The sequence below is a fragment of the Protobothrops mucrosquamatus genome, unplaced genomic scaffold (genome assembly GCF_001527695.2).
Source record: "Protobothrops mucrosquamatus isolate PMUCROS unplaced genomic scaffold, P.Mucros_1.0 scaffold7, whole genome shotgun sequence".
In the NCBI taxonomy this organism is placed as follows: domain Eukaryota; kingdom Metazoa; phylum Chordata; class Lepidosauria; order Squamata; family Viperidae; genus Protobothrops; species Protobothrops mucrosquamatus.
This window is the reverse complement of record NW_015386394.1, coordinates 3,350,689-3,374,961: the sequence shown is the minus strand read 5'-3', so window position 1 is coordinate 3,374,961 and position 24,273 is coordinate 3,350,689. Positions and strand designations below refer to the sequence as shown.

The 24,273-nt window shown below is 40.5% G+C and overlaps 1 protein-coding gene across 1 annotated transcript in view; it reads right to left on the bottom strand.

Moving 5' to 3' along the window:
• The window catches only part of LASP1 (LIM and SH3 protein 1), a 47,966-nt gene that overhangs the window by 6,976 nt on the left and 16,717 nt on the right, over positions 1-24,273 (bottom strand). The window contains exon 3 of the mRNA XM_015810198.1: positions 13,029-13,113. Coding sequence (XP_015665684.1) covers positions 13,029-13,113 — 85 coding nt within the window. The remainder of the gene's footprint in view (positions 1-13,028; positions 13,114-24,273) is intronic.

Here is a 24,273-nt window from a genome sequence, read left to right as displayed (position 1 = left end):
ACTGCTAAAATTGCTAAACATTTTTAATATGGAAAATAGATACAAACCTGTTTACAAAAGCAGCATATTATACTTTTATGCTTTCTTGTAAATTAATATGGCTTAGTAAGGAGGTTGGCTTGCTATGGAAATACATTCGTATCAAAGGGTTTCAGTCAATTCCCCTTGGCCTTGAATGCACCTATTTTGTTAATTACTTTCTTTCAACCAATTCATGTAGAAGAAAATTTTACATGCATGCATTTTGAAAATTGATTTAACAATGCAATTGGACAAATTAAAGAGACATACTGAATTATATTTGCAGAGATCAGAGATGTTAAAACCAAGTTTCTTGACAGATATAACTTTGCAATATTCAGATAGATTCATATGTTTAAAATCTCCCTTACCTCTATCTATCTCAATCCAGCTTGAAGAGGAAATTCATACACACACATGGAAAGAATCACTATATCCCTAGAAGCTGAGTTTAAAACTTTCTTAATCAGTAACTAAGCTAGAATGCCATATATGCCTGTAAAATTTCCCCATATTAGCATAATATATATTCTAAAGTAAATAGTGGTTCACTTCTGGTGAGTTGTAGATTTTCCTGAAGACCTCTGTCCAAAATATCAAGAAAATCATAACATACACACCTGAATACCAGCTTAAAAGTTATTTACCTAAAATATTCTCAGTGTTCAGAGCAACTTTCTGATGAATGTAAACAGATTTGCTATTGCTCTCTGTGGAGTCAACAAAGGGAGGGAGGGAAGGAGAGCCTTGTTCTCAGACAGCAAAAAGACATTCACAGCTGCAAGCAGTTTTCTAAATCTAAACTATGAAACTGACAAGAGTGCATGTCAATACAGACAACTAATACCAGTTTGAAGCAGTTTAGTATAGTGGTTAAGGCATTAAACTAGAAACTGGAAGACTATTAATTCTATTCCTGCCTTAGGCATGAAGCAAGCTGGTTGGCCTTTGACCAGTCATTTTTGCTCAACTGTAAGAAGGAGGCAATGGCAAGCCACTTCTGAAAAACTGCCAAGAAAACTACAGGACCTATTCAGGCAGTCTCCATTGGTCATGACTGAATAGAAGGGAAAAAAGTTTAAGAAACCCAACTCAAAAAAGCAATTTTAACAAAAGGTAAAGAAGCTTTTGGGACATATTAGGGCAGGGTTTTTCAACCTTTTCACCCTTTGCACCACTGCAGCATCCGAGTACCACCAGTCACCTAGCAAGGTGTCAAAAACTTGATGATCCCCAAAAAAGGAAAAAAGTGATAAAGTACAGGTAGTCCTTGACTTACAACAGTTCACTTAGTGACTGTTTGAAGTTACAATAGCACTGAAAAAAAAAGTGCCCGCCAAGCCACAGCCGAGCAAGGCACCTGCCTGCCCGCCCGGCCGCGCTCTTCCTCCTGTCTGAGATTTTCATTGTTGTGAGCATTTCTGTTGAGGATTGGCAGTGGGGGTGGGGTGGGGGGTGTTTGGTTTTTATTCCCCGTCTGCTGGGTGGTTGCAGCAGGTGTCGGTCACTTCACATGACTCTGGGACACTGTGACCGTCATAAATATGAATCAGTTGCCAAGCATCTGAATGTAAATCACAAGACCCTGGAGAGGCTGCAACATTCCAGCTGATCGGTGCTTCTTCTGGGCTCAGCAAAAGCACCAGGATGAGTGCACAGCTCCAGGTGGAGCCTGGCGCTGATTCTTGCGCTTCCGCTGAGCCCTGATAGCCCTGCAGCTCCAGCCGTCCCTCACTCAGGCTTGTGCGGTGCTGCCACCAGTTCAGCTCATTCCCCTCCTCCGCTACCACTTTTCTAGGATGGTCGCGTACCACCTGCCAGGTGCCAATGTACCACAGGTGGTACCCGTACCACTGGTTGAAAAGCCCTGTATTAGGGTATCTAGAGTTTGGAGGCAATGCAAAGCAGCTCCAGTGGGAACACTTCTTAGTGAAAGATGTCAGAAAAGTATTGTATGTTTCTAAACATGTTATTGTAAGTTTAGCTGTTCCCATGATAGGACAGGTAGAGCAGAAAAAATGAAATCTTTGGATTGGTTTAAAAATATCTGAAACTTGTCATTTTACACAGGGGCAATACTACGATCATTTGACATAGGGACAGCAGTACTTTCAGAAATATGCAAATCAAATGTTGCAAGCATTCATCATTTGCACAATACATCAGTTCACACTATTGTTTTATTAAATTTCTCTTTATACTCCTGTTTTCAGTTCTACTCCTGAGGAATTTTAGGAAACTTAAAAACCCACATGCTGATGCACAATCAAAGTTGTCTTTCTATCAGTAAATCTTTTGTTGCCATCAGCCTGAACCACACATACTTAAAATAAGTTATTTTCCTCCAGATATATTCACCTCTAACCAATATTCACTAATCTCCTATCTGTAAAGTTATCAGAGTTTCAACCCAATAGGGGCTTCTATTCCCAATTTTCTTGTAGAAAGGGATACACAACACTCAGAAAAAATATTCCAAAAATTTCAGATCTGTGACCCCTTATATTCAACACTTAATACCTGCCTGCCAGAAGAGAATTTAGTGCTAAGTGATTTCATCAAACCAGGGAAAGAAAACAGACACTTCTCTAAGTCAAAGTATATCAAGGCATTAAAGTTTAGCAAGGGAAAGGATTTAAGTGATATAGCCCTAAGGTATATCTAGTTTACCATACAAGATAAGCAACTTGTATGGTTGTCCTGTAAGTCATTGCAATAGCCAGTAACAGGAAAGTAGAAAGATATACCTTTTGGGTTCTTTACACTTATCTGCAGATTTCTTATTATTTCTTATGCATCTTTCATTATAATCATAAACTTATATTTGTAGGAAACAAAAATTATGACGATGTGACTGACAACAGGTATATGATGTTGTTAATGTGCGAGAGAGAATTATTACTCTCATTAATTAATGAGAGTTATTATCAATGAAATGTCTTCTGAAGGTATTTCATAAGACATTCTGCTCCTTCATAATTTTGCGATGGGTCGGACACGACTTTGCAACTAACAACAACCGAACCCTTACAGAATCCTTGTTTCCTTTATCCCATGCTTTAACATGGGAATTTAAATCTCCCCAATTTTTATTGTTACAGACAAGATTATGAAAGCATATTGGAAGTGAGTTACTATATTAATCATAGAAGGAAAAAAATAACAAACAAATGTAATCCCTATTGAAGTTACGCAAACTATATAGAAAAAGGGAGACATTCCTCTGGTGCCGAGGATGAAGCAACAAGTCTGTTGCAAGCAAGCAGAGGAAATAGACAAGGCTGACTTTCAGTTTTCTTTGTCCTTTTATGGGCACTCAGCTGGAATCGACTCAACTTTTTTGCTGTAGAAGGCTAGACATAAGTGAGTCAGGCAAGCTGGGTAGCTCTTTCCCATGTCCTGCTTAATGTGGGCTATTATAAACTGTTAAAACGAGGGTGGTGGGAGTGTAATGCTGAAAAGAAAAAATGGGACTAACTGGGGGAAGTCAAAAGGGTGGGGACAGCAGCCATCAATCCCTCAGTGAGGTAATTCAATTCACCAGCTAACAAACAATTATGTAGTGAATTCTCTCCCCCATTCCTTCTCTTCATAGCAGCTTCAGTTACAAAGCAGCGGAAGTCTATCAAACCTCCCATTTTTTTAAATCAGGATTCCCAAATTTTCACTCCAATTTTAAAATAAATGGGATACTCAGGAACAAGCATGCAAATTCAATCCAGCATTTAGACCAGTGGTTCTCAACCTTTTTAATGCCGCGACCCCAACCGGTCGTAAGTCGAGGACTAAACCGGTCGTAAGTCGAGGACTAAACCGGTCGTAAGTCGAGGACTAAACCGGTCGTAAGTCGAGGACTACCCAACCGGTCGTAAGTCGAGGACTTTCCCTGCCTGGGAGCGCCACGCATGCGTGGTTCCGCCCCCTGTGCCGGCCGAGGCGTAGCTGGCAAGCGGCAGAGATGGAGCAGGCCGACCACCAGCTGGCCCAGCCCAAGGGCCATGGCACCCGCCGGAAAAGGGGAAAAAAATGGCGGACAAAAAAAATGGCGGACAGCCTTGCTTGGCGACCCCCGTGAAATGGTCGATCGACCCCAAATGGGGTCCCGACCCACAGGTTGAGAACCACTGATTTAGACCATCTTAAGTTTCATTAAAAAGCAAACATGATTCTTAATAATATGAAAAAAAATCATTCAAATTTAAAAAATAAGGTGGAAACAATAATTTCCTGCAATTTAGCCTAACCCTAAAGGAAACAAAACAACACATACTGGGCACATGTTTTAATTAGTTACATAGGCCATTGCCTCCAATCTTTTCTAATTCAAAGTTTTGCTAAAAAAAAAAAGAAGAATAAAATGTAGAATTTATAACCATATCTGGACTCACTCAATATTGCAGAGTATAGGACAGCAGAAGCCTTGAAATAGAGGGTGGCAAAAACAGCTAGACAACGACATTGGGATTTCCCAAAGTGAGGCAGCTTCCCGCCACATTGTGGGAACAGCGGATTTGCATTGTGCTGCTGGGCCAGATTGGGAAGGGTGGGGCTTCTAGGACTGGTTGCAGCTTCACACTATGCTATGGCTTAGGGCTTCAGAGCCACAGCGCACCAAGAAGCCCCTGAGATGCCGCAGGGCAAGCAGCCCCGGAGCCACACTCCCAATCAGGCAGGGTGCCAGCAGCCAAAAGGGCACCACAGGAGGATGGGCAGTTGGGGGGAGTTTAAGGGAAGGCAGTCCCTTTCTTTGGAAGAAACCAGGCTCAGGGCTGGGATGGACCAAGCCTGGACTGCTGCTATTTGGCAAAGCTAAGTGGTGTGGTCATGTGATGTCATGCTTTATAAACACATCATTTAAAGACAGGCCATGCTAAAAATATTTTCATTAGCTAAGACCACTTATTTTTTAGGAGTTACCTGCCGATATGGTATCAGTAATTGAATTTAAATGTCCACTGATGTTAATGGATGCATTTATGGGAACCAATACTTAGATCTGTTTTTAGATCTTTTTTATTATTCCACCTTTATTATTTTTATAGATAACTTAAAGGGTGAATATACCTAATATTCCTTCCTCCTTCTATTTTCCCCACAGCAACAACTTTGTGAGGTGAGTTAGGCTTGAGTGTGTGACACTGGCCTTAAGTTATTTGTAAAATAATAATGGTGGAATAAAAACATCTATAAAAAAGACTAACTGTTCCTTGAAATGCATCTATTAAGACCAGCTGACTTAAATTACAGATTCTGTACTGTCAGGTAACTATCACAGAAAATGAATGGTCAGGTAGTGATTTCACCTATGTTTGCATTGTTCATTTGGTTGTATTTTTAAAAAGTACTTCAATACAAAAATCATGTTACAGGCTGAGTTTTGGTTGCACAGAGAATAATTATGTAATAAATCACTCCAAATTTATTTTGCAGGAAAGATGGTCTATCAGCAATATATAGTGGTGCTTAACAGTTCGAGAACCCTTTTCAATTTTCAATACTTCTGCATGAATATAGTCTAAAGCTAGTTAAACAGAATAAAACAAATGAGTGAAAAACATTACATCATATGTTCATTGATTTATTGAGGAAACTGATCAAAGCTACATATTTGTTTAAGTTAAAAGTATATGAACTTTCAGTAATTGGCAGCAATAACCATTTCAGATAACTGCTGATATTAGGTATATTGGCTTGAAGGAATTTTAGCTAGTACCTCCCCAAAAATAATTTTATCCCAAGGATGTTGGAGGGCTTCCTAGCTTGATTTGCCCACTTAAGGTCCTTCTAAAACATGTCTATAGGACTGAAGTCAGGACTTCGACTTGGTTATTCTAAAACATCAACTTTCTTCTGCTTTAGTCGTTTTTTTAGAAATAGACTTGCGTGTTTCTGTCTGCCCGCATCATGTACTTTCTTTGAGCTTCAATTCACGGACAGACACCATGACATTTTGCTGCTGGTACAATTCAGAATTCATAGTTTTATCAGTGAAGGCAAGCTGTCTTGGTCTAGACTCTAGAACAGAGGTCCCCAATCTTTTGGGCATCAGGGACCGGTTATGTGGGGAGAGGTTTTTCCGTGGACTGGAGTAGGTGTGGTTTTGTGTGCTGACCGCATCCCACGGATGGGGCTTTGGTTATTTGTGCAGGCCGGTTGCTGGTCCATAGACTGGGGGTTGGGGATCCCTGCTCTAGAAGCAGCAATGTAGGCCCAAACCATGTTTCTGCCACCACTGTATTTCACAGATGGTATAAAGTTCTTTTACTGGAATGCAATGTTGCCTTTCGCCAATGTAACACTTTTTATTTAAGCCAAAATCATCTATTTTTGATCTCCATCCACAGAACATTCTTACAATAGCTTTCTGATTTATCCATGTGGACTTTTGCAAAATGTAAATGGGAAGCAATTTCTTTTTGGAGAGTAGTGGTTTTCTCCTTGCAACTCTGCCATGGATACCATTGTTCGGTGTTCTGTGACATTTGCCAACACACGAGAGGTCTTTAATACCTTAGGCATTTGAGATCTCCTGGAGCATTACGTATTTTGCTCTTGATGTGATGTTGGTTGATTGACTGCTCCTGGGAGGATACCAGTGGTATTGAATTGCTTCCATTTTACTGGTGGACCCCAAGTTCTTTGGATATAGTTTTGTAACTTTTTACAGCCTACGAGCATCAATAATTGATTTTTTTGAAGGTCCTGAGAAATCTCCTTAGTTTAAGCCAAGAAACACTTCCACACACTGTGTTGTAAAGATCAGACTTTGATAATGATTATTGAGAATTCAAGGCAAAATCTTCCACACTCATACTTGATTATCAACTCAATGATCGAAACATCTGATTCTAACTTCCCCTTCAAATAATCCTAGAAGTTCACATACCTTTGCAACACACAAATAGCTTTGGATCATTTTTCTCAATAAACAAATGAACAAGTATAATGTTTTTGTCTCATTTATTTGTGTTCTCTTTATCTAGTTTAAGGGCTTGTGTGTGTTACATATCATGCCTTAGGTCATATTTATGAAGAGATACTGAAAATTCAAAAGGATTCACAAACCCTTAAGCACTACTGTAGGATTCTTTCTACAATATACTGCTACAAAAATGGATAGGTGCTTAAAATTGGACATCCTCACTTACAGAAGAACAAATATAGAATTTTCAAGTTTCAGGTGCTGCTTAGCCTGAAATTATTTTCTATTTTCTTTCCCCCAAACTGCAGTTTTCCACAATTAGTAAACCAAGACCACAGGAAATAAACGTTCTTATTTTACAGTCATCTGTGGGCTGCAGGCGTTAAAATTAATCCAGCTGGAGGACTTGTTTACTTACACAGAAGATAATTGTGTGTTTTTGGCAAGCTATCGGAACTAGTTACGCCTTCTCAGCTACTCAAAATAAAGAAGCAAAACTGTCAGAAGTATGTAGTAGGAGCCCTCAGCATCATTACTTCAGTTCCAGATGTTGTTAGAGAAAAGGTCCAGTAGCTACCAAATGGAATAACATGTAACCAATATTTAGATTCTAAACCCTCTTGGTTTTAAATCCTGAAGTTTTTATTAAAATATATCTAATTTTTGCACCAAATCAAGCACAGAGATAATATACAGGTATTGATGCTACTTTGGTATACAGTGAAGGAAAAAATATTTGATCCCCCGCTGATTTTGTAAGTTTGTCCACTGAAAAAGAAATGATCAGCCCATAATTTTATTTTAACAGTGAGGGACAGAACAACAAAAAAATCCTGAAAAATGCATATCAAAAAAAGTTATAAATTGATTTGCATTTTAATGAGTGAAATAAGTATTTGACCCCTTCACAAAACACGATTTAGTATTTGGTGGGAAAACTCTTGTTGGCAATCACAGAGGTCAGATGTTTCTTGTAGTCGACCACCAGGTTTGCATACTTCTCAGGAGGGATTTTGTCCCACTCCTCTTTGCAAATCCTCTCCAAGTCATTAAAGTTTCGAGGCTGATGTTTGGTAGCTCCCTCCACAGAGTTTCTATGGGATTAAGGTCTGGAGACTGGCTAGGCCACTCCAAGACCTTAATGTGCTTCTTCTTGAGCCACTCCTTTGTTGCCTTGGTCGTGTGTTTTGGGTCACTGTCCTGCTGGAATACCCATCCACGACCCATTTTCAATGCCCTGGCTGAGAGAAGGAGATTCTCACCCAAGATTTGACGGTACATGGCCCCGTCCATCATCCCTTTGATACGGTGAAGTTGTCCTGTCCCCTTAGCAGAAAAAAAAACTCCCAAAGCATAATGTTTCCACCTCCATGTTTGATGGTGGGGATGGTGTTCTTGGGGTCATAGGCAACATTCCTTCTCCTCCAAACAGGGCAAGTTGAGTTGATGCCAAAGAGCTCGATTTTGGTCTCATCTGACCAGAATACTTTCACCCAGTTCTCCTCTGAATCATTCTGATGTCCATTGGCAAACTTCAGACAGGCCTGTACATGTGCTTTCTTGAGTAGGGAGAGCTTGTGGGTGCTGCAGTATTTCAGTCCTTCATGGCGTAGTATGTTACCCATTGTTTTCTTGGTGACTATGGTCGCAGCTGCCTTGAGATCATTGACAAGATCCTCCCGTGTAGTTCTGGGCTGATTCCTCACCGTTCTCATGATCATTGAAACTCCATGAGGTGAGATCTTGCATGGAGCCCCAGACCGAGGGAGACTGATAGTTATTTTGTGTTTCTTCCATTTGTGAATAATTGCACAAACTGTTGTCACCTTCTCACCAAGCTGCTTGGCAATAGTCTTGTAGCCCATTCCAGCCTTGTGTAGGTCTACAATCTTGTCCCTGACATCCTTGGACAGCTGTTTGGTCTTGGTCATGGTGGAGAGTTTGGAATCTGATTGATTGATTGATTGCTTCTGTGGACAGGTGTTTTTTATACAGGTAACAAGCTGAGATTAGGAGGACTCCCTTTAAGAGAGTGCTCCTAATCTCAGTTCGTTGCCTGTATAAAAGACATCTGGGAGCCAGAAATCTTGCTGATTGATAGGGGATCAAATACTTATTTCACTCATTAAAATGCAAATCAATTTATAACTTTTTTGAAATATGGTTTTCTGGATTTTTTGTTATTATTCTGTCTCTCACTGTTAAAATAAACCTACCATTAAAATTTTATAGACTCAGCATTTCTTTGTCAGTGGGCAAACGTACAAAATCAGCTGGGGATCAAATAATTTTTCCCCTCACTGTATTGTTACTTGAACTCAACCATTTGTACTACATATCATTTGTATATTATGTATTTCCAAATTCAAAACAATCTACAAATATAACAAAGCATTGTGAAAGAAAAAGCCATTTAGCATCTACCTTACAGACCAAATGAAAATATGAGAAGCGGCTATGAAAAACTGGCTGAGTATAGCAATGGAAAATAAAAGCACAAAAATAAAACAAAAGCAGTCTTTTACTAATGCCCTTATTAGTGAGGGGTAAGGTTAGTGGGAGCTAATGTGAATTATTTTATGGGATTTCATATTTCTGTTTTTAGGAGGAAAAGTTGTAATGAATTTGCTAACAATGTAAATACCGGTACTTAAATACAAAATAAATAGGCACATTCAACTATCCTCACTAAGCTTTGGTATGATCACATAAAGAGAATGTTGCTGTGCTCTGCAATGATCTCCTCCAAGATACCTTAACACTTTATTGAATTATTAATTTCTCCAGCCACCACAATTGAACAGAGGAAATGGAAGTAAAAATCAGTTATTTTAAGATAACAGTGAATCACATTAATCTTCCAATGAAAAACCAGCATTGGGCAATGATCAAATCAGGTAGTACACAAATCATATTTGAACAAAGGTATTTCGCTTCTCATTAGTCTGTCAGATACTACACAGCAACAGTATAGGAAAGATAAAAGAGAACTATTTCTCAGTTATTTCTCTCCTACAATTTAATTTATGGCAATATATATAATAGCTTCTGTAATAAAGGCATCCCCAGAAAAATATAGTTACTTGTCATAATGCTCATACCCTGGATCCGCAGTGAGGACACTCAGCTACAGAAACTTAAAGTTCAGCCTCTTTCCTGAAAGCAGATCTATATGAGGTTTAACATGTCAAGAGCAGAGCACTTATGAAAACTAAAAATATTTCCATGAATTTGCAAACAATGATCAAGAGCATGTACTCAGTCCTCTCCCAGGGTTAAATCAACATTTCATTAACAACAGGGCTTGTGGGACATGAAATCCAGCTATAAAACAAAATAAACAGAATATGGAGTATCAAATATAATTAGAAGGCAGGTTTAAAGAGGAAGAACTGGAGAGAAATAATTGATAAATAACATAACTGAACTGAATAAAACCATATTTATTTAGCTAGCACAGGGATAAGTAATAGAAAGTGGACTTTACTCATTGTTCTGATCTGTCTTCATGTCCCACATATTTATTGTATACTTCAAAAATAAGAATATTGGATGACTGGATCTCAATGCTTTGTTCAGAAGGTTATCCACATACCTTGGAGAAAAAAATAACCAAAAGCAAGCTAGGGATAATAGGGAGCATCAGGGAAGCTTTTTAATAAAGCTTTTTAATAAAGTCAGTTGTTTTCTGACTTGCAATTACCCGCATCCAAGAATTTTTGCTGGTAGAGAACATCTACTAGCATGCGCTCAAAATTTTAAATCATAATCAGGAGCTTAGAGCATCAATGACTTTGTCTAATCATTCACCAAGTTTCAGCTTACGTCTGGATTTACATTTAGAACAAAGGGAATAGGGAAACAAGGGGAAAAATAAGGAAGTTTTATATGAAAGGGACACTATAAAAACAGAGCAAGAAATGCATATAGGATAATGTATATTAACAAGCCTATAATTACAAGTTCTATGGTCAGCTACTTCTAAACGTTCTTTTAAATCAGAGAAAGTTATTAATGGCAAAATTATTGAGGCTTGATCAAAAAAGACAAAAAGTGAAGTAATTATAACCTATATAAAGAACTTTAGAGATGTAGTGTGTTGTTAGAGCTTGTAAAATATTCTTCCATTGCTGCAGGGATCCACTCGCTGAAAAAGAAATCTCTATCAAATCTATTTGCTTTATAGCTGCTTCCTCTTCCTCACTAAACAAAGTTCTCTCACTGTTAGCACACCATAAATGAAGAAATGAAGGTTTTATGAGAAACCTTCCTAGCACATAGAACACAGCAGTTTATAATATGATCTTTAAGTGGGAGGTTTAGAGGGGAAAATTAACTATATTGGCAGTTAGTTCAGCATGAGGCAGCTACCTGCATCTAACAATGAAAGACAATAATTTACCCAATATATGCAGTAAATTTTATAAGCGGAATACAGGTAGTCCTTGGCTTATGACCGCTCATTTAAAGTTACAATGTCCTAGGAAAAAGTGATTTATAACCTATCCCAGTAGTGGCATGCCAAAGGCATGCCAGAGGCGGCACTCGGAGCCCTCTCTGTGGGCAAGCGCACCGTTGCCCCAGCCCCACCTCCCCCCGTGGCCCCCTCCTCACCAGCAGCTCCCCTGGAGGAGAGTTGCCCCTGGGCACGGCCCGCATAGAGCAGCACAGCCAAGGACATAGCCGGGCAGCAGGGACAAGACTTCACCCTCACGTCCCATAGCATGCAGATGATGCTGTGGGGTGTGGGTGGAGGGCGTGGCTGCCATGGCACTGCAGGGCTGCCTGGGTGATCTGCTGCAGTGGGCCATGGAGGCGGTGCGTGGCCCTGTGGGTGGGCGGGGCAGGGGGTGGGCAGGGGTGGAGCAGGCAGGGTGGGAGGCGGAGCGGGGGGGCAGTTTTTGGGCACTCGGTCTGTAAAAGGTTCGCCATCACTGACCCATCCTCACACTTATAACTGCTGCACTCCCAATGTCACATGTCACATGAACACAATTCAAGCACCTGGCAACTGGCTTGCATTTCCAACTAGTTGCAACATCCTGCAGTCACATGATCACGATATATGACTTTCCCGTTTGGTTTTCAACAAAAACAGTCAATTGGGGAAGCTGGAGTCATTTAATGATCATGTGATTCCCTTATGAACATAGTAAAAACAGTTGTAAAATCAGGTCTGGTCACACTTTATAACTGCACCCAACTATGACAAAATTTCCATTTTATTCCCAATGGTGATCGTAAGTTGAGGGCTACTGTACTCTGCTAGCCTTTAAATGTAACCAGACTATTTCTTGTTTGATATGCAGATTTTAACATGCATTCTTATCTTTATTGCAAAAGAATATAAATACAGATGGTTTGGCTAACTAAGCCTAGTACTGAACAACATCCAGATAAATCTTGTATGATGATTTAGGAATAAAATTGGATTTTATTAACACTATAAGGAATTTATTTCTGCATTCAAATGCATACTTTGCATTCCTAATATGCAAAACGTTTTACAGTTCTTTATCTAGTTTTGCTCTGTGCAACATGGCATGACTCTACACATTTATAAATGAGACTGAGGCAAAGCACTAATGGAGCCAGAGCTTCCACTATTGCTACTCTTGAGAATCCACAAGCTAAAGTCCTCAACACTGAATAGTGGATTTCCTCTTTCAGGTTGAGAATCTTCTCAATCCTATTACTCCATGCTATTTTATCTCTGCACACATCACCCTACTTCTTCATAACTTAAACTATCTGCCATGTTTATACCTTGATTCATCCTTCCCACTCTTAGTAGGTATATAAGGACTTTCAAAACTGTACTTTCATGTTCTAGATTCCTGAGCTAGTTTTAATACTATCCTTCATGTGTTGTATCATAAGTGTTATATGCTTGTAGAGTTGACAGCTTATATTTTACTTCATTTCTGAAATATTTTTTTCTTCTGGTAATATGAGAAAAATAAAGCAGCTCTGATTTTTAAGCATCAAGCCTTGTCCTCTTTTTAAAATATTGACTTCTTTATTAAAGTCTTCTTTGAGTATGGCTTGGTAGAATGCAAGTGCTAACAGCAACCTGCAGCCTTACCTGACTCTGAAGTTCACTCTGCTGCTTAAGGCGCAGATTCTCTGGAGTGTCAGCCACCATAGTGAAGGACTGCTTTGGATAATGTCTGCAAAAGAAATAAATAAAGTAGAATTGTGTCTAATCTTAATCTGAATTGGCCAATAAATATTTAAGGAAGCAGTTCTAGTTATTCCTCTTTCTAGGTTTCCTTCATTTTTGGTTTCTGAATAAATTATGAGCATTCAATAGCAATTCAAGGTATTTATATCCATCACAGAATATTTATAATTTATTAATCTCAAACTTTAATTTATTAAAAAATAGCCCTGTACACTTAAAATACAATAAACATATTGTTCTATTAATATATTTTCTATCAAAAATTCAGCTTTCATAAAATCTCAATCCTTATCACTGAAATCACATACTGTATGTAGTGTGCTACATTTTGTACCACTTTCAGCAATCAGCCTTATGTTCTTTTGTATAGCATTCAATTTTCATGGATGCATAAGATATCAATCTGCTAATAAATGAAGCAACTGGAAGGATTGTTATAGCTTATGTTATTATCTGCATATCATCCTTCTATGAGTTATGACAGTGCCAAAATGGTGTATGTATGTTGCACAAAAAGAGACATCTTATAACAGCAATTTGGAGAAAATTAGCTGCTTATTAACTAATATTAGATGATCAAGGTTATTACCAATGAGCAATTAAAACTACAAGGAGTTTACAAAGAAATAAAAAAGATATTCCTATGATTAAGGCACAACAGACAATTAAGTAGATCCAAGGACGATGATGATGATGATGATGATGATGATGATGATAATCTCTTCTTAAAAATCTCCAGTGTTGGAGCATTCACCGCTTCTGGAGGCAGGTTGTTCCACTGGTTAATTGTTCTAACTGTCAGGAAGTTTCTCCTTAGTTCTAGGTTGCTTCTCTCCTTGCTTAGTTTCCATCCGTTGCTTCTCGTCCTGCCTTCAGGTGCCTTGGAAAATAGCTTGACACCCTCTTCTTTGTGGCAGCCCAAGATATTGGAACACTGCTATCATGTCCCCCCTCGTCCTTCTCTTCATTAAACTAGACATACCCAATTCCAGCAACCATTCCTTATATGTTTTAGCCTCCAGTCCCCTAATCATCTTTGTTGCTCTTCTCTGTACTTTTTCTAGAATCTCAACATCTTTTTTACATCGCGGTGACCAAAACTGGATGCAGTATTAAAAGTGTGGCCTTACCAAGGCATTGTAAAGTGGTATTAATATTTCACGTGATCTTGATTCTACCCCTCTGTTAATGCAGCCTAGCACTGTGTTGGCTTTTTTGGCAGCTGCAGCACACTGCTGGCTCATATTTAGGTGATTGTCCACTAGGACTCCGAGGTCCCTCTCACAGTTACTACTATTGAGCAAGGTACCCCCTATACTATACCTGTACATTTGGTTTTTCTTGCCTAAATGTAAAACCTTGCTTTTTTCACCATTGAATTTTATTTTGTTAGATAGCGCCCAGTGTTCAAGTCTATTCAGATCCTTCTGTATCTTAAGCCTGTCTTCTGGAGTGTTGGCTATTCCTGCCAGCTTGGTGTCGTCTGCAAATTTGATGAGTTCTCCATCTATCCCCTCGTCCAAATTGTTTATATAGATATTGAAGAGCACTGGGTCCAGAACAGAGCCCTGGGGCACCCCACTACACACTTCCCTCCATGTAGATGCGGTTCCATTCAGGACCACACACTGAGTACGGCCGGTCAGACAGCTACGGATCCATCTGGTGGTGGTGCTTTCTACCCCACATTTTTCTATCTTGTCAAGTAGTAGGTTGTGATCTACTTTATCAAATGCCTTACTGAAGTCCAAGTAAATTATGTCCACAGCATTCCTCTGATCCACTAATTTTGTCACTTGGTCAAAGAATGCAATAAGATTGGTCTGGCATGATCTATTTTTGACAAACCCATGTTGGCTTTTAAGTAATGACTTTGTTTGCCTTTAGGTGTTCGTTGATTTGTTGTTTGATTTTCCAGGATCTTCCCAGGTATTGAGGTCAGGCTGATAGGTCTGTAATTTCCTGGGTCCATTTTTTTCCCTTTTTTGTAGAGGGGAACTACATCAGCTCTTTTCCAGTCCTCTGGTAGTTCCCCTGTGCTCCAGGATCTTTGAAAAATATAGTTCAGTGGTTCTGAGATCTGGCAGTGGCTGAGTTTGTGTTCAATAACTCACAGCACACCTCCACGCAGATGACACCATTCTTAGCCAATGTGGGCTATCACCCTCGGTTTTTCCCTCTTTCCCCACTAGACGTACCGGTACCACCAGCGAACGACTAAATGGCAGAGTTACAGGCGATCCATCGATTGGTGCAGCGACAGTTAGAGAAGGCCAAGGCTGACTACAAAAGGTTTGCTGATCGGTCGAAGCAGGATACGCCTCCACTAACAGTGGGAGATCGGGTATGGCTGTCCACCAGGAACCTACCGTCAACCCGGCCAGCCAAGAAATTAGACCACCGATTTGTAGGACCGTTCCCAATCAAGGCTGTTATCAATCCAGTCGCCTATCGCTTAACTCTGCCACGTTCCCTGCGGGTACATCCGGTCTTTCACCGATCTCTGTTGGTCCCTGAGCAACAGGCGTGTCCACTCCGCCGAGCCGAACCTCCCCCACTGGAACGTGATGGAGACAGTGCTCCCGAGTACGAGGTTGCCAGCATTCGGGACTCCCGTTGGATGAAAGGCCGCTTCCAGTACCTGATTGAATGGAAAGGCTATGGACTGGAGGAGTTCATCTGGGAGGATGCGACCACCGTTCATGCTCCTGCCTTGGTGACCGCCTTTCATGACCAATTCCCATCCCGACCGCATCCAGATCGGCAGACCCGGGGGAAGGGCCCTGCGATGCGGGATAGTGTCGTGATTCCGTGCCAGCCTGTGTTCCCAACAGCTGAGTCTGGGGAATCTGAGGAGGTGGAGGAGGCATTTGAAGGGCCATCAGGGTCAGAGGGAGGCTCTGATGAAACAAGACTCACGGTTTGATGAAGAGCCTGGGCCCTCCAGTCGTGTTCCTGATGCTCAGCTGTGTGAGGAGAATGAGTCAGACTCGGAGGACTCACACCTGATGGACATGCTGATTGATGCTCGTACACGCCGGCAATTAGCGAGAGCAGATCACCAGCAGTCAATACGACAACTCCAGGGAAAAAGGAGAAGGCACTGAGAGGCAACGCCTTGGGACTGTTGTATAAAAAGAGGAGGTGTGGGCGGTGCTGGTTGCTGAAGGCAACCGTTGCAAAGTACTTCATGGGATCGTGTTCTGTTCGTCTTGCCGGTGACTACTTTTCTGTTTGCATCGTGTTTCATGTGGACAATTTCCTCCATTTCGATTGTGTTTTGCTGCTTTTGTTTCTGGACTATTTGGCAGGTTTGTCACCTATATTAAAAGGGGTTTGTTTTGTTTTAAGTCTCCATCCTATTTTATCAACAGGGGTTTGGTCCTTGTGCTTTTAACAAGGACGGCTATAGGCTGGGATAGAACAAACACATACTAGTTCTCACAGACGTGTCCGCAAAGGCACACATGAACAGGCAGGGGGGAACCCAAGCCAGAGCTCTCATGACAGAGGCCCAAGCACTGGGAGATTGGGCGGAGAAAAACCTCGCCTCCATCAGGGCCGAGCATATCTCGGGGGAGGCAAACAGACAAGCGGTTTTCCTAAGCAGGTCGACCTTGGATCACGCCGAATGGACTTATTCGTGGAGGTAACACAGAGGTTCGGGCGACCAGTCGTAGACTTGTTGCATCCTCGATGAATGCCCAACTCCCAAGGTTCTTTTCAAGGTTCCCATTGTCGGGGGCGGAGGAAACAGATGCCCTACGTTGCCCATGGCCAAGGGGGCTACTTTAAGCGTTTCCTCCTCTTCCGCTGATCCCGGCAACCATCCGCAAGACACTGCAGGAACGAGCGGAGATCATACTCGTAGCCCCACACTGGCCACAAAGACCGTGGTTCACGGACCTGGTGAATCTCTCCGGGTCCCCACCATGGAGGATACCCCCGGACCAGGTGTCACTCAGCCAAGGGGATCTACAACACCCAGAACCCCAATGGCTGCAGTTAGCCGCCTGGCACTTGAACGCCAAATCTTGAGCGGGGAGTCGTACTCGCCAAGAGTAATCTCCATGATCCAGGCATCCCGCCGACCGACAACCAACCGCATTTATGACTCCACATAAGAGAAATGTCTGCAACTGGTGTGAGAAGCGGACACTCGATGTCTCGGGCCTAACAGTTCCGAATATACTAGAATACTTGCTCGATGGCCTGGACAGGGGCCTAGCACCAAATACCATTCGCAGGCAGGTAGCGGCGTTAGCCACTCTACTCACCTGCGCCAATGCAGTTCCCTTGGCACAGCACCCCAGGATTCGCGCCTTCCTAAAGAGCGCATCCCAGGCAAAGCCACCCGTGGTCCACAGATATCCCTCATGGGAACTACCACGGGTCCTTCGGGCTCTCACCAAGGCACCATTCGAACCCATCAAGTCTTGCACTCTGAGGGCCCTGTCCCTCAAGGTTACCTTTCTGGTTGCCATAACCTCGGCCAGACGCATTTCCGAGCTCGCGGCCCTGTCAGTCAGGGAGGACCTCTGCACCTTCCATTGGGACGGGTGGTCCTCTGATTGGACCCAACCTTTATCCCCAAGGTTAACACCCTGTTCCATAGGGCCCAAGAGATAGTCCTACCGGACTTCTGTGCCAACCCATCTCATGCCCTGGAACAACAGTGGCACACACTGGATGTCCGGAGGGCACTACGTCATTATATCAGACGAACGGCACCCTTACGCAAATCAGAAGCTCTCTTCGTTTCCTTTCACCACACCTCTAGTGGACAGAAGGTGTCCGCCTCAACCATAGGCAGGTGGATCAAACTTTGTATTGCGGAAGTGTACCAATCGCTTTCTCTACCAACACCAGGACAAATCACAGCGCATTCAACTTGCAGCGCTGCAACTTCCGCGGCGTGGGCCACACAGGCCTCTATCAAGGAGGTTTGCAGGGTGGCGACATGGTCTTCGCCCTCCCCTTTCATCCGACATTACAAGATAGACTGTTTCGCCTCCGCGGACACCTCCTTCGGAAGGAAGGTCCTGCAACAGGTGATCTCCACAAACACAACTTTGCCCTCTTCTGTTTCCCACCCATTGGGACAGTGAGGTTTTGGTATGTCCCATTGGTGGATTCTATGTCTCCAGTGCTGGAGAAGGGGCGTTGTCTCACCTGAACGCCTTTTCTCAGCACAGAGACGTAGAATCCACTCCCACCCTTAAAATAAAGCTCATATTAGAAAACCGGGAGCCATCACGTCGAATTGTAGTCAGCTGCTTCGCCTTCATCAAGAATGGAGGAGTGGCTACCCCTGGACGAGCGTGACAAGTTAGCTGACCCGGTCTATTGGGCAGGAAAGCAGAGTTAACCCATTGGTGGATTCTACGTCTCCATGCTAAGAAAAGCCGTTCAGGTAAGACAACGCCCCTTCTAATTAGCTTCTACCTTCCCCCCAGTATCTTCTATTTCTATTCCTTATCTTTCAATTATTTTCCCATTACTATTTCCAATTTTCTTGCTAACTCATCCTATCTTAAAATGTATGTTTTACAACAAATATAAAGTATGTTTGATTCAATTTACCCAAGAATGCCCAAAACCAAGCATCACAACTTTGTATCTAAACCAGTAAAAAAATGCCTGTGAGCTTTTTCAGTGTAGTATCATTAGGTTTTAGGAATGAATAATCTCTATATCCTGGTACAAAATAGTGAAACAGTAGAAATTTAGCTCCCTCTTTCTATGGGCTACCTTTTGCTTTCTTGGACTATGAAAATCTCTTTATTTTGTCAAGAATTAGTCTCTATTCACTGAATAACAACCTCCACTGTTTTAATTTTTTGTTCTAAGGAAATAGTTGACTTCAATATGTATTTATCTTTTTTTAACAGGACTTACAAATTGTTCTAGTCAAAATTGGTTCCAAGCAGATGTCATTGGGACACCCTCAAATACTAAAAAAAAAAAATCAGGGAGACAGAAAACAGAAAAATGAACTGTGGCAACTAATAGACATTGAAGTATAATCTACAAAAATCATACTCTTGAAAAGAAAATGAAGGTAATCATCCTTTTGAGGGGGGAAAAATACAGTGTCTATCTTAAACATCTATCTAACAATTCATTTGCTTTTCACCCATACTCTCAATAGCAAGCATTTCTAGCTTAAAGAACCTTCCCAAACCAAGTCTTAATGTTTTAAAACAGAATGTTATAGCTCCAATATCTCAAATGAAAAAGGGTCCTCAATTCCAATTCAGAATAAACTACACTGTTTTGTATATATAAAACCAGAACACATGTATTGCAATGTATTTAATATACAATATTATATAACCAAATCAAATATACTTTTAGATTAGGGAAGCATGAAAACACTATTTTTAAGCTCTCTTAAGGAGTTCTACAATATGAAGAGATTGTGAGGAATTAACCCTGCCCCATAAATGACATGAACATGTAAAAACTGCCATTTTAAATCCAAGTCACTCCCCCTGCTCAAACTACAATTGGGTCAAATTTGATATACTATAATGTGAATGTTATAGCTATTGCCAAAATGATAACGAGGAGTCTGTTTTCCATCTTCTTAATATTTCTACTAGATCTTTTCAATGTGACAGATATCTTCATTCTACTTCTATTCCTGGCTACTATAGGGGAGAAATATTATAATTATACAATGCTAGTAATGCCTAAATGTTAAAAATGTTAAATGGGTGATTATTTGCTAATACTAGCTGTAAGGTTACTGCAATACATACTATAATATTCTAAGTTAAAAAAAATCTAAGATAATGAGTAATTGTTTTAATAGTTTTAACATTTTAGGATGTATGCTGCCCAGACTTACTTGCTGAGATAGGTGCCTACAGAAATTAAGTCAATAAAATAATATATAAATAAACCATCCAAGTCATAAAACCATTTTTATACCAGATGATATAATGCCAAGTTTATGCACCAATTAATAATCAACCATGTGGTGAAAAGCCAAAGAAAATCTTCTACCAAAAATTTATGTTATCCCAAAAACATAAATAGGTTCATGCTTCAAAATCACCAGTATGTCCATTTATCTGTTGTGCTCAAAATTAAAGGAGATACAGAAGAACCAATACACACATTTCTAATGTTTATTCAGGGTGCATAAAGCTGGGAGCATATCTTGAATTAATCAGGACAATTAACTGCCTGGAAAAGTGTAATTATTACTGGGAATCTATGAAAGCGAGTTACCTAATATCCTTTTAGAGTTCTTCTGAAAAGTTCCAAAGCCACCAATTATTGAGGCATTGTATCATATTTCCTTAGCACAATTAATGCCAATACCAGGACCTTTCTTTTAAAATTATTTGCAGTCTAAAGCAGAAGTACCTTCTCCCATTAAATGCAGCAAATTTGAAATAAAAACTGTTCTTGTCTGAATTTCATTTTCTATTTGATTTAATTAATTCAGTGCCATAAACATATTGATATCTCAAACTTTACATTTCTTGCATGTAACCTATCTATAAAAACAGCAAGGAAGAAAAACAGGGTAACTGATAAAGACATTAACTTTTATTTTTCAAAAAAATGGTTACAAACACACTCATATATACAGCTAATATTCAAATAACCCACATAGTGGGCCCTGGATTATAGAAGTCACTATTTAAATCCAAATTCGGCCTAACTGAACTTTAGGCCATTGAACAATAAACTCAATACAAAACAAGCTGTCTTTAGTCAGCTGCCATTGATTTTCTAGCAACCTAATGAAACTTCCATTTTTTCATAATTTTTACGTTTTTTCTTGGCTTCTCAAATAAAAAACAGATATCCAAGCAGTAACATTAGCAATTAGACTAAAACAGATCAGGAGCCTGTGCATGTAAAAGAATGGCATACTTCGTAAGAAATCCGGACAAAATTATTTTAGCAGAACCAATCCTGGAAACTTAAATTGTTACTGCAACAGCTGTGAAGCAAGAGACAAAAAGGAAATCTAGTACAGAGGACAGATCTCAATTCCCCCTTTCCATTTTCTTGCTAGCAGAAATATAAGCAGCAGAAAGTTATCATATACCCATTATTCCAGGCGTCTAAGCTATAACTGCAAATAAGTTCACAGTTCACAAAAGGAATTCAATTGTTCTGCTTCATAGCATTTCCAGTACATCAAAGAACAGTACTCCCAACTTCCATATTTATACTTTTCTTCAAATCCCTCCTCATTCCATTTTCTCATGTCTGGGGGGGGGGGTTGGGGGTGAGGGGAAACCTTTGAGACAATTTTTTCTCCTGGTGATTGCCTAGTCCAATTCAAGCAGTTTGTTGCCAACATTTTTAGAAGTGCTTTGACATTGCCTTCTTCTTCATAGAGAGTGATTGGTCCAAAGTCACACATATGTCTTTCACGCCTAAGGGAAGACTAGAACTCAGACAGTTTTTCAGTTTCCTGTCCAGTGCCTTTAGCCATTGCATAAAACTGGCTTTCTCTCCTTGCTTAATTCATCATTATTTTCAGCCTCCTTAATTCATCATTATTTTCAGACTCCATTGATTTCTCTCCCTGATTCTTCATGGCAACTGGGGAAGGAAGAAGGGTGATTTGCAGCTGTCGCTATTATACAGGTAACTTATGGAAATATATTTACATATGAAAATTTGAAAGCCAAGGGGAGGGGAAATTATTTTTGCAAATAAACTAAGAAAAGAAAATGTTTAGATTTATTTAGATACCATTCCAAAACTAATGGTTAGATCATGCCTTCTCAGCATATATGGATCAAAACAAATTTTTCTTTAAGGATAAAGCAGTTTCCAGTTATGCTAGTAGAAATCACAATGGGATAAACTTCAGAATACCATAAACAGAAGCACAAAAAGGTAATTCATTGTATTAATGAACGATGAAACAAGAATACAAATAAAAAGGCAATGCTATTCATATATAGACAGAACTGCTGTATGTATCAATGAACAGCCTTTGGCAAACAAACATTATGTATCATTTTTCCCTCCTGTCTAAGATATTTCTCTAAACTTCCACAACATTCAACTCCTCTACAGTATACTTCCCAGCTGCATATAAAGGCCACATTCATAATTTAAATAAACACTATCTTAATTGTTTTATAATCATACACCTACAAAAACACATACACACTTAATAATAATAATAATAATAATAATGGTAAAGTTGGAAGGGACCTTGGAGGTCATCTAGTCCAACCCCCTGCTCAGGGAGGAAACCCTACACCATTTCAGACAAATGGCTGTCCAGTTTCTTCTTAAAAACCTCCAGTGTTGGAGCATTCACCGCTTCTGGAGGCAGGTTGTTCCACTGGTTAATTGTTCTAACTGTCAGGAAGTTTCTCCTTAGTTCTAGGTTGCTTCTCTCTTTGGTTATTTTCCACCCGTTGCTTCTTGTCCTGCCTTCGGGTGCTTTGGAAAATAGCTTGACTCCCTCTTCTTTGTGGCAGCCCCTGAGATATTGGAACACTATCATGTCCCCCCTCGTCCTTCTCTTCATTAAACTAGACATACCCAATTCCAGCAACCGTTCCTTATATGTTTTAGCCTCCAGTCCCCTAATCATCTTTGTTGCTCTTCTCTGTACTCTTTCTAGAGTCTCAACATCTTTTTTACATCATGGTGACCAAAACTGGATGCAGTATTCCAAGTGTGGCCTTACCAAGGCATTGTAAAGTGGTATTAATACTTCACGTGATCTTGATTCTACCCCTCTGTTAATGCAGCCTAGCACTGTGTTGGCTTTTTTGGCAGCTGCAGCACACTGCTGGCTCATATTTAAATGATTGTCCACTAGGACTCCAAGATCCCTCTCACAGGTACTACTATTGAGCAAGGTACCCCCTATACTATACCTGTGTATTTGGTTTTTCTTGCCTAAATGTAGAACCTTACTTTTTTCACCATTGAATTTTATTTTGTTAGATAGCGCCCAGTGTTCAAGTCTGTCCAGATCCTCCTGTATCCTAAGCCTGTCTTCTGCAGTGTTGGCTATTCCTGCCAGCTTGGTGTCGTCTGCAAATTTGATGAGTTCCCCATCTATCCCCTTGTCCAGATCGTTGATGAAGATGTTGAAGAGCACTGGGTCCAGAACAGAGCCCTGGGGCACCCCACTATACACTTCCCTCCATGTAGATGCGGTTCCATTGAGGACCACACGCTGGGTACGGCCGGGCAGCCAGCTACGGATCCATCTGGTGGTGATGCTGTCTATCCCACATTTTTCTATCTTGTCAAGTAGTAGGTTGTGGTCTACTTTGTCAAATGCCTTACTGAAGTCCAAGTAAATTATATCCACAGCATTCCTCTGGTCCACTAATTTTGTCACTTGGTCAAAGAATGCAATAAGATTTGTCTGGCATGATCTGTTTTTGACAAACCCATGTTGGCTTTTAGTAATGATTTTGTTTGCCTCTAGGTGTTTGTTGATTCGTTGTTTGATTATCTTTTCCAGGATCTTCCCAGGTATTGAGGTCAGGCTGATAGGTCTGTAATTTCCTGGGTCCTTTTTTTTCCTTTTTTGAAGATGGGAACTACATCAGCTCTTTTCCAGTCCTCTGGAAGTTCCCCTGTGCTCCAGGATCTTTGAAAAATATAGTTCAGTGGTTCTGAGATCACATCTGCCAGTTCCTTAAGAACCTTGGGGTATAATCCATCTGGTCCTGGTGATTTGAACTCGTCTAGGCTGGACAGGTGTTCACTTACCATTTTCTTGCCTATCTTAACTTGTACTTCTATTTTGTGTTTTATGGCACTATTTTTGATAGGTTGGTCTGTTTTTTCCCTTTGTGTAAAGACAGATGCGAAAAACGAGTTAAATAGTTCTGCTTTCTCCCTGTTGCTTGTCACCTTCTTGCCACTTTCACCCACTAATGGTCCAATCGTTTCCTTCACTTTTTTCTTGTTTTTTACATGTTGAAAGAAGCTCTTTTTTTGTTATTTTTGACTTTGGTTGCAAGCCTTAGTTCATTTTGAGCCTTAGCTTTCCTCACTTCGTCTTTGCAGGCTCGGGCTATTTGCTGATATTCTGACTTAGTTATGTGTCCCTCTTTCCACTTTCTATACTTGTCCTTTTTATCTTTCAATTGATCAGAGAGTTCTTTATGCAGCCATGCTGGTTTCTTTT